This window comes from Octopus sinensis, linkage group LG9, assembly GCF_006345805.1.
Source record: "Octopus sinensis linkage group LG9, ASM634580v1, whole genome shotgun sequence".
Lineage (NCBI taxonomy): Eukaryota > Metazoa > Mollusca > Cephalopoda > Octopoda > Octopodidae > Octopus > Octopus sinensis.
The window spans coordinates 1,782,652-1,795,151 of NC_043005.1; the positions used below are offsets into that span (position 1 = coordinate 1,782,652).

General features: G+C 35.2%; 1 protein-coding gene across 1 annotated transcript in view; it reads right to left on the bottom strand.

The window, feature by feature from the left end:
* LOC115215919 overlaps positions 1-12,500 on the bottom strand; it is a 58,478-nt gene that overhangs the window by 30,082 nt on the left and 15,896 nt on the right. Inside the window, exon 2 of the mRNA XM_029785278.2 lies at positions 7,371-7,561. Within this exon, the coding sequence (XP_029641138.1) occupies positions 7,371-7,561 (191 nt within the window). The remainder of the gene's footprint in view (positions 1-7,370; positions 7,562-12,500) is intronic.

Sequence of the window (12,500 nt, forward strand, 5' to 3'; positions counted from 1 at the left end):
TCATTTTCTTTTGGTTTTATTGAGAAAATTCTATAGCTTGTAAGATATTTCGTCTGAAAATTCCGGCAATTTTAACCAATCGATTACCTCCATTCAACTAAAATCATTTGCTGCCTCTAAAACTGAGACAACATCCTGTCACTAACCCTAAACCTCCCCCCTAATCCTAACCCTAACCCTAAATTATTTTTCTTAATTGTTAAATTAATTTAATTGTTACGCGTGTAAAAAAGAACTAAAGCAATGGAAAATAAATTTAAACAATTAACAAACAAAATAATTCTATAATTTTATACACACGCTTTCCGTACGTATACGGAAAGCGTGTGTTACGGAAAGCGTGTGTTACGGAAAGCGTGTGTTACGGAAAGCGTGTGTTACGGAAAGCGTGTGTATAAAATTATAGAATTATTTTGTTTGTTAATTGTTTAAATTTATTTTCCATTGCTTTAGTTCTTTTTTACACGCGTAACAATTAAATTAATTTAACAATTAAGAAAAAAAAATTAGGGTTAGGGGGAGACTTAAGGTTAGTGACAGGATGTTGTCTCAGTTTTAGAAGCAGCAAATGATTTTAGCTCAAAAGAGAGCATAGGATTGGTTAAAATTCGAAAAATTAAACTACGTTAAACGAACAAATTACAATTTTCTCAAGAAAGCCAAGAGAAAAAATGTTTTATTTTGACACATTCTACCAGTATACGAAATTTTAAAGTGTTTAGTTAACTAGAAATTGTCTGCCGTTCAAAAGGAAAAGATCCAAACTTAAAAAGCGGGATGAAATGCTGCTAAGCATTTTGTCCGACTCGCTAACGAATCTTCCAGCTCGGTACTTTACTTGCAATGGTAAAATAAGACTTTGGGAATGAGAAGGTTTGAACCAACAAACCTGTATTTCGTTCTCACAGAGACACTCACTCACATGGTCACCCCTGAGCTCGTGCAAGGCACAATTCCACGGAAGGGATACAAAAATGTCCGTTATGTTTGGCTGTTTCCTTCATTGATCTCCGACTTTATTTCTTAAAATCTTTGAAGATGGCTTAAAGTGTTACTAAAACCTCGGCTAACTTCTTCTAAGATAAGAACTGGAATATATTTTCCCTTATTAAATATCAACCAGATACAAAATATAAAATATATTTGCTTTAACAAATTTGTTGGCAAACTTTCTTGTTATTTGTTAGAAAATTAATGAAATATTGGTTTCTAATTACACAGTCATCAAATTCTAAGTTATTTATACGCACACAAACAAGATATAAATACACACGCACATATATACAAATATATATATATATATATATATATATATATATGTATGTGTGTGTGTGTGTGTGTGTGTGTGTGTGTGTGTGTGTGTGTCTCCTATTGGTCTCCTATTCTCTGCATTAATCTTCAATGTAAAACATGGATGTTCATTTGAGGTGGTCACTCAGGAAAGTCGGCAGATCGTCGGACAGATCGCCGCTGCCGCCGCAACCACCACCACCACCACCACCACCAATAACTATATAAGCATAAATATTAATGTCGAAAACTTTGTTAGTATTATTGTCGATGATATTTTTGTTGTTGTTGTTGTTGAGGATGATGATGATGATGTTATTACAGTTATCGTCACAGCAGCAGCAGCAGCAACACAAGCAGCAGCCATTAAATATCAATATTTTCCAATTAGACCTTCTCTTATTTCTCTTCCATCTTGATGCCGCCATTTCAAGTAGTATTTTTTTCTTGTCGGACGCCATTTTGTTTAAGAGGCGAAGTAATTTGGGAGCGTTAATATTGTTTGATGGGAATAAATATTTTACCACTTTTAAATTACGTAAATCATTAGAATTGAATGGATTAGAATGGATTAGAAAACAACAAACGACAATTTTACTCATTAAAATATTGTTTTTTGCTTTTCGATTTGCAAATAAATTAAAATTTTTCTCTTTTTCCTTATTGTAAATTTCTTGAGGTTTCAGTTCTTAACACTTTCATTAAACAATGATATCCACCCACTCCATGTGTCCTATCTATCTATCTATCTATCTATCTATCTATCTATCTATCTATCTATCTATCTATCTATCTATCTATCTATCTACCTATCTATCTATCTATCTATCTATCTATCTATCTATCTATCTATCTATCTATCTATCTATCTATCTATCTATCTATCTGTCTGTCCGTCCGTCCGTCTGTGTGACTCTCTGTCTGTCCGTCCACCCATCTATCTATCTATCTATCTATCTATCTATCTATCTATCTATCTATCTATCTATCTATCTATCTGTCTGTCCGTCCGTCCGTCCGTCCGTCCGTCCGTCCGTCCGTCCGTCCGTCCGTCTGTCCGTCTGTTTGTCTATCTATCTATTGATACATACATATATACAAAAACACACACATACATATAAACACACACTCTCATACACACATATGTAAGTATATGATGTGTGTGTTGGCAAATAATGAGCTAGTGTCTAAGATTAATTTATCTAAAATTAAAATATAAGTCAATAAATATTTTTGAAAGATAAAAATAAATAATGAAGAACTAGAAAGAATGAAACGCTTCATCTTTCGCAGAGAGTCCAAAAGTATTAATAATCGCCCACTTTATTCAAACAACTTCATGTTTATCTCACTCTCAAATGTTTATGCAATATGATATCGTGTTTATCAAATACAATATCAAATGTCATATAAGTAATATAGGGTGTTGGAAAGTTTCGATTAAATGAAATTATCCAAATTGATAAAAACTTCCTGTAGGTGTTTAAGATCTAAAAACAAGAATTCAGATATGTTCGTTTGATTAAAATATTTGAACAACACAAATTGAAGTGTCTCTGGTCTTTAAAGCAGGTTTCGACCTCATTACATCTCCTCGGTGAAGCACTTCCTACTTAGCTGACATGTATAAGTGCTATCAATCAATATAAGTAACCTAAACGTTTTTCTACTGGAATTCGGTCCGCAACATAGCTAAGTGGATATCAATGTTTTCAGCAATGTATGACATAGCGAGATGTCCCATCTCAATTAGTGTTAATCCAGAATATATAATCGATCAAATTGCTAATTCACAATCATATATTTTTGAGTTCATTTTCGACTCTTCACTCAATTTAGACGTGATATTTTGTCGTGTCAGACAACATAGAGAACATCTCCGTCTCTGTGTAGCTACGAACAAATTTTAGACGAGACGACGACGGAATATTGGTTAGGGACACATTAGCAGACAGCCACTGGTAGTTTAGCTCGGGAGAAGAACAATAAAAAAAAGCTAGTTCGGTTTTAAAGCAGTGCACTGGTCCAGTAAACAAGCGAGGTGTGATTAACTTCCGATCATTAGATCACATGTGGGTTTTATTAAAATTAAAATCACAGCTCCGTGTTCATGCACGTGAGTATGTGTATATATATGTAAGAAATATAAAAATATACAAAGAGCAAAGATACTGAAGATTCAGCATACACCACGTGGCAAAATTATGAGTTGAAAATATGTGGAAAACAAATATAAAAAGTGGAAGATAAATGCCTTCGTTTCATATAGTGATCACAACCTGAGCTCAGGTTGTGGTCACAATTATGTGGGCCAAACGAGTCTTACTTTGAGACGCAGAGTCACGCTGCATAAAGAACAGATTAATTTTCCTCAATACAGGCAGATAGCACTGAACGGACATATCGACAGATGCGCAAGTAATAAAACGCCAAATTTTCGTATCTTCCCATTATACCAATGCAAAGATTCAATCTCAGTACAAGAACGCCTAAACAAGGAAAACCTATTCATACAAAAGTACAATATAAAAATCTGAGCATTTAAAAAATTATTCTAAGGAGCCAGTTGTCCCCCTTTCTACCTGTCGCCTCCCTTGGTTCATTCTCTAGACTCATTCTTATTTTTCAAACATCCAAAATGACAAGATCCCTTTGTCACGAGAATTGATTACGAAAATGTCCCTTGAAAAGCTAACTTAAATAGCGAAAACCGGTTGGATTTCACGACATGTATATGTTTATAAAAAGATATTAAACTATATGAAACGAAGGCATTTCTCTTCCACTTTTTATACTTGTTTTCCACATATTTTCAACTATACACATATAAAGTAAAGTCAGTCCCCACATCAAAGTGGCTGTTCAATGTCACTACTAGTTTAACCTCAGGCAGATCCTCCACCAGCTGGTTATCGGTGCGACGCTGCACCCTTTATATGCAATATATATTGCCAACAGTGGGGAGCGACTCCTACTATCCTCTAATACAGTGCTTCTCAAACTATCTGATGTGGCGTACCGGCAGTTTTGTTTTGCCAGTGTGCCAGGGACCGGTTATATTTCTTAGTAATATTAATTTATACCGGAAACAATATATAATGAATATAACAAAAGTTGACAATTTTTTAAATCTTATTTTTATTTTGTAAACAACTAATACAATATTACAGAAGCATTGTATAAGCATTTTACAATGTTTCTTTCTTTTCTGCCGCGTACCCGTATCTGATGGCTCGCGAACCGGCACCGGTCCGCGGGCCATCACTTTGAGTACCACTGCTATGGTAGATAACAGCATCACGAGATTGACTCAGTTTCGAGCAATTTGGCTCATCCTCAGTGATCGGAAGGGTTTGCTCCCCCTGCTACCAATATATATCGTATATACAGAGTGCAGCGTTGCACCGATAGTAGAGTACAGTATAAAGCGCGTCCACTTTCAGATTTACCCTATGTTATTCAGTAGTAGTATTATACGTACTTCTAATTTTGTGCTTGGGAATCTGTCGTGTGCGAATAGACAATTGACAAAAATTGGAATCAACAAGAAGGAGTCCGGCTGGACATCTATTTTCAATCACTACACTTGTTTCCACGCAACGTATTTCTCCAGGTGTGCGGGTACTTGATTATGTGACCGTTACCCTGCATTATGTGATCTAATTGTGTTTCCTCAGGCGATATGTAAATATTGTCTCCGTAAGTTCAAATTCTCGCCTTCAAGAACATCATCTCTGTCTGTCCCTTTAAAATTCAAGCAACGACAGGCATTTCTTTGTACTGTTGATTTGTTCTTCATGGTTAATTATACATTCGATTGTCCTTAGCTGACCTATACGTACACATACACGGTCGTTCACATATACGTACTAACGCGAGGACACACACACACACACACACACACACACACACACACAGACAGACACCCCTTGCGCGCGAGCTTATGTCTATTCATTCTTTATAGAATTCAGGATAAATCATGTTAATGATTTTATCTAGTGGTCAGTGTGAAATGAAAACCTTGTAGGTAATATTATATACCAAATTTACAATTATATTAAAGAGATCGGATTACTGTCTCTAACACGCTAGATATAGATACCAAATGGCTCCCAAAACCACCTTACTGCTCCTTCAGCTCAGGTTGTAAACGGGCAGATGAAGAACAATAAATAAAACTTTTCAGTTAATTGTGTATCGAATGATTTCAAGCTAAATGTTATGAAAACCATCCTGCTACCATCAACCCAAATATCTGTACATACCCATGCAATAAAAAGCCGCACGACCAGATACATACATTGGCACGTATATACTAGAAATGCATACGGTCGTGTGGCGCGCACTCACATATATATACGTATACAAATATATGTGCATATATACACACGCATGCATATACATACACACACAGATGCACACGCATAATTATATATATATATAACACGTATATACTTACGCATCTTTGTATGCATATGCGTGCGTGTGCATATTTGTACATATATTTGTATATGTGTATGTATGTGTGTGCGTACGTGTGTGTATGTGTACGTATATGGATGTATATGTGAACGACCATGAATATGTATGTATAAGTTGATTCTTAAAGGTTAGCTAAGGACAATCGCATGTGTAACAAACCATGAAAATCAACAGTACAAAGAAAAATTGCCAATCCCTTTAAAACAGCAACCACTTTAACAGTAGCAGAATCATCATCCTGCTACATCTACACGTTCAAAGCAGTCTGACAACAATCCTTCAACAACAACACGCCCTGATAAGCTCAGTGACTATTACAAAATTCAGGCCACGGCAGACAGAGAGGATGTTCTTGAAGCCGAGAATTTGAACTCACGGAGACAATATTTCATAAACGGTTGCATAATCCAAACTTACAGGGAAAAATTAGATTTATGCAACTACGTTGCGTGGAAACAATTGGAATGATTGAAAAATAAATGTCAAACTGTACTCCTTCTTGCTGACTCCAATTGTTTTCAATATTATATATATATATATAATAATAATAATATTAGGGAGTAAATCCAAACTTACAGGGAAAAATTAGATTTAGGATTAAATCTAATTTTACAGTATATATATATATATATATATATATATATATATATATATATATATATATATATAAAATTAGAGATAAAACCACTATTAGGCAAATCAAACAGTGAAAAACATAAACCAAAACATAGAAATAGAATTAATTAATATAATATACAAAATATATAAAATATATAAAATATAAAATTCAAAATTTAAATTATTTAAATTTAAAGTTAAATTTTAAAAAAACTTTTAAATTATTAATTTATACTTATAAATTTTATATATATATATATATATTTTATTATTTTTATTATTATTATTATTATTATTATTGAGTAAGAGAGCAATTCATGCCATCAAAGTGACACTGGGGTAAAATATACGAAGCCCAATATACCCATCATGACTACCCGTCTGATAAGGGTACACCAGGCACATGCATCACAACCATATGTGCGCGACATGGTGATCTCATATCAAGATAAACAGCACATGACCTTGCAGGTGGGGCCCAGTTAGAATTTTCTTCTGGTTGAGTAGCCCATCCCGCTCAAAGGGTCCCTGAATAAGGGTTGTTTAAGGATGTTGAAAGAACCACCCATGTTTCCAGAGGTGAATTATTCAAACCCCAAAGAATCCCCCCCCAACCCGTGGCCATGATGCTCCCCCACTACTTTATTTTTTTTAATGCCTGATAGTGGTTTTATCTCTAATTTAATATATATATATATGTATGTGTGTGTGTGTGTATGTATTTGTATGTATGTATATACGTATATATATATATATATATATGCATATGTATGTGTTTATGTATGTATATACAATTACGTTTGTATATAAGTCTGTCTGTCTGTCTGTCTGTCTGTCTGTCTGTCTATCTATCGAATTGTCTATAATAATCAATGAACCAGCTTTTTACACTACAGCTGTTTCTCTAAAATGCTCTGTCTTCATTAAGGACGCAGCAAGAGATAGTGACACAGCTGATGGAATTGTGAAAGGTGACATACCTTCGGTAAAATCCAATGGAGAAACATTGATATGACCCTTTCCAACATGAATCAATTGTTCTCGAAGTTTCTGAATTCCATCAAAACATAAAATTGGGTCCTTCTTGGACCACATATCAACGTACTTTTCATGGGCACGCTTCAAGCCATCACATTCGGCGTCAGAGAGAAATTCTTCAAACATGTAGACACTGAAACAGAGGAAAGAAGTCTTCAACACTTTTCTGCAAATAGGCAATTTTTTTGTATGGATGTTGAGATTAAATTTATCCTTCTTGATGTATAAAAGCTAAACAGGGGCACGAAAGCAAGTTTATGAAGTTTTCAGGTGTCATGTGAACATCTGAATTTGTAAATGTAGGTGATAATTAGGAAACCATTGTAGTTGGGAGATTCTTTCATACACGAAGACCGTGGCATCACACAAGAATTCGGTGCCTAAGTGCTTGCTTATAAAACATTTGTGTTTTACTTCACCAAAAACTTATTATTTCTGTGAATATCGCCCAGATGAAAGCTTTTGCTTAAATTTCGTCTTTGCATATTGCTGTTCAATTATGCAAAAATAATACAATAATAACTTCTTATAAGGGGGAAAAGAATTGCTTTTCTGGTAAAGTTTGCCACGACAGAAAGTATCATTCAACATGAATGGTTGTTTTTAATTACTGACGATAGAAAGGCTAATTTGCTAAAGTAATGAATTTAATTAAATAATAAGATTTTCTTCAAATTTATTAAATTTATTTTTCCTTAAGATTGATAAAACTTAGAAAACGAACGCAAAATCTTTGGAAAAGGAGACGAAAGCATTAATCATATCTTAAGCGAATGCAGTGAGCTAGTACAAAAGAATATAAGCACAAGTATGACTATGTTCAACCTGTTTAAAAGAGTGTATTGGGTTGTCAGCCAGGTGTGCAGATTCAAAATGAAAGAAAAGCGGTATGCACATGAACCACGGGCTGTGATAATTACAGGATTTTATGGGATTTCTCCGTAAAGAATGACTGTATTGTTGAAGCAAGGGGATCAGATATGAATGTAGAGGACAAAGAAAAACAGAAAGCAATGGAAAATCCTAAACTTTGCAATATCGTATGATGAGAAAGTGAATAGCAGAGAAAATGAGAAAATCGAGAAATATGAGGACAGGAAGAGATTGGGAAAGACTGAGACCATTATTCTTGTGGTAAGTTGGGCTCTTGGCACAATATACAACCTTTTTACCTCAGACGTTGAAAGATTTTGGAATTGTAGTAAAGCGCCATTATGTAAGAGAAGGATTCTTGAGATTGGCGGAGGATTGTCAAAAAAGTCCAAAATAATATTAAATTAGAGTCGAATGGTTTTTGAGTGAGAAAAGGTTTTGATTTAAGCAGAAAGAGAGTTATTTGGGAGGAGACACGAATTCAATGAATTCTGCTTTGGTTTATGAGTGCAATGACTAATGTAATACGACATATGAATAAATTAGTCATAAAGAGGGACGAGAAATAAAGTTGATCCGGGTAGGATTTGAACTCACACTATAAAGAGCTGGAATAAATGCTGCACAGAAATTTTTCGATTGTCTAATGATCCTCCTCCTCCTCGTCGACGTCGCTGTCCTCCTCCTCCTCCTCCTCCCCCTCCCCCTCCTCCCCCTCCCCTTCCTTCCCCTCCTCCTCATTAATAAGGCCGATACCCGACAGAAGAACACAATCAACACTACACAAACATCACACAATACAAAAACTAATACAACAGAAGATTCAAACCGAATCTCATAACAAAACATACTGATACAATACAATACCCGCCACACTAAACATGCAGCACGCACCACTCCACCAGTACAATGATTCAATAGAAAGTTGCATGAAAATATCAGATGTCGAAAAATAATAGTGGTGATGACGTTGGGGACGAACGTTACCTTGCCTCAGTTTATGAGAGATAGGAGTTTGCGAAGAAACTCTGGCTGTAACAGCGAAAATGAAGTTGGACCTGTCAGGGAAGGTCACTCACTCGGCAGTGGATCAGTAAAGATGCAGACTGACCACAGCTGTTATCCTAAAACAGCATCAGTAGATAATAGGGCAAGGAGGAGGAAGTGGACCAGCGAAGGAAACAGGATAGTGATGCAGTGCTACTTAGAAAGTGAACCTAAAAGAAGGGGGCTATAGAAAACGGGTGTTGATACTTTGGGTAGAGAAGGGTATGTTTCAAGTAACTGAGCTGAGATCAGTAGATCAAGCTAATGAAGTGGATGAGAGAAATGGAGGGGAGAAGAGATCACTTGAGAACTGGAAAAGAAAGACCAGACAGTGGGAAAGACAAACAACGACATAAGAGATACAACTGAAACAAAAGAAGAACCCAAAGGAAAAAAATAATAACAATAAGGAAGGGACAACTGGCTTTGAGTGATTTGAGTGATTTAAGTGGGGAAGATGAGAATATTTTAGATGAGTTTCAGGAAATAAATGAGTAAAGAAACAAGAAAAAGATTTCCAGCATTAAAAGACATCAACAGAAGGAGGCTACAAGGAGTGACTTGGAAAGTAGATTCTGTTATCAGCAGCAGAATAGATGCTAAAAATATAGGAGACACTAACTTATTGATCTGTGCAGGAAGGGTAGTAGTTGCCACAAGATTAGATATTCCACTGGGTAAGATTAGAAAAGAGCAAATGTAGAAAAGGAGACTACAAAACAAAGTGGAGACTTTAAAACAAGACCTGGGTAGAATAGAAGCCTGGAAACTGAACAAGTTAGGAAGCACAAGATACAGATCTTCCCTTGAGAAAAGATACCTAGGCAAGAAAGCATTTGGGACAATAATAGAAGATTTGAAACAGCGTATCATAGCAGTAGCAGGCAGCATCTCCAGTTATAAGAAAAGAATAGATCTGTATCAACAGAATAGATTATTTGAGACAGACCAAAGGAGATTTTATAACCAAATAAAGATGAGAAACCTAATGCAGAAGAAGCTAGAAAGTTTTGCAGTAATATTTGGGATAGACCAAATGCAGTATGGTTAAAGAAAGTGAGGAAGAAGCAGTGAGTGAGAAACAGCCTGCATTAATGAGTAGTGTTAGGGAAAATGCCGAATTAGAAGGGCCCAGGACTAGATTTAGCTCAAAGGTACTGGCCAAAAAATATTTAGTAGTTTACATGGGAGGCTGAGAGAACAACTTCAGGATTGCCTTAATGGTGGAATAATACCAGATTGGATGGCTAGAAGGAGTATTATGAAAGATAAGAGCAAGGGTAATACAGATAGCAACTTGCTTACCATTAATGTGGAAGCTGTTGGCAGGAATGCTTTCATAATGCGTTTATGAGCACCTTGAAAACCAGAATTTACTACCAGACGAACAGAAAGGTGGGAGGAAGAAGGCTAGAGGAACGCATGATCTATTATACATGGACAAAGCAGTTCTAAATGAAGTAAAAGCTAGAAAGAAAAATCTAATAATAGCAGGGATAGATTAAAGGGAAGCCTATGACGTGATCCCACACTCATGGATAAGTGAAAGTTTGAGTATATTCAGTATAGCAGACAACATAAGAGAATTAATTAGCTTTAGCACGAAGAAATGGGAAGCAGGTGTCTACTCAGGTGACACACTCTTAGGGAAAGTTAGTATCAAAAGTTGTCCCTTTTAATATTTACCCTATGTTTGATCCCGCTCAGTTTAGTGTTAAGGAAGGCAAAGGCAGGGTATCAGTTCAGAAGTAGTAAGGGAAAAATTAACCGTTTCTCGACATGGATGATCTGAAGTTTCTTAGTAAGAGGTAGATACCTTAACACAGATTGTAAGACTCTTCAGCAAAGATATAGGAATGGAATTTGGCATAGATAAGTGTGCAATACTAGTCTTGAGAAAAGGACAGGTAGTCAACAGCGAAGGTATCCAATTACCAGATGGCCAGACATTAAAATCATTGAAAAGAGGAGAGAATTACAAGTACCTAAGAGTATTAGCATCTGACAGAGAACTAATAATAGAAATGAAAACGAAAATTGACAGGGAGTACATGAGAAGGGTGAGGAAGATAATGAATTCAAAGCTAAATGGTCCGGATGTAGTGAAGGCTGAAAATACTTGGGCAGTATCACTACTTAGATACTCAGCAGCTTTTGAAGATTGGACAAAAACTGAATTAGTAAATAGAAACAGAAGAACTAGGAAGGAATTCAATAAGAATGGAGGAGGACTATGGAAAATGCAGGTTAAGTGTATCCCAGTAATTATAGGTGCATTAGGACCAATCCCTAAAGATCTGAACAGATGGATAGAGGAAATAGGCATTAAACTCAGTTTAGTATAAACTGCAGAAAACAGTGTTATTAGGGACAGCTAGGATACTTAGGAGGGTTCTTGGCATCTAAGGTTACCCGTTGTAGCCCGATGTTAGGAATTTTTCTTTTCCAACAGTCTAATCTGTTGTTTGCATATGAAGGTAATAATAATAATAATAATGATAATAATAATAATAATAATAATAATAATAATAATAATAATAATAATAATAATAATAATAATAATAATAATAATAATAATAATAATAATAATAATAATAATAATAATAATAATTATAATAATAATAATAATAATAATAATAGACATTCAGTAGTACAACACCAAAAAACCCCAAATATATGGCACACTAGGCATAACAACAACGTGAACTTCCAACCTGTTGTCTCTTGAGGTCTCTGGGTGAGACTTGGAGCCAACTTGTACAGACATAAAGCAAAAGTCAAACATAGAATAATAATAATAATAATAATAATAATAATAATAATAATAATAATAATAATAATAATAATAATAATTGGAGCATTTGGCATGATAAAAAACATGAACAAAAACGTAGAAGTGATACCTGGATCCTCAACGCTACACACTATTCAAAAAATAGCCCTGCTAGGAAAAGCCGACATCCCATGCAAGACGATATCAATTCAATGACACAGCCTAAACAATCCACAAACACAAGACACACGCTATCCAATTAAATAAAACTACCACCAGCAATCGGCACATCCAAAGCATTTCACGCATAACACACGATACAAACACTAATACAACAAAAGGCTGCACTACAACCCATAAAAAAACAGAAACTGAAACA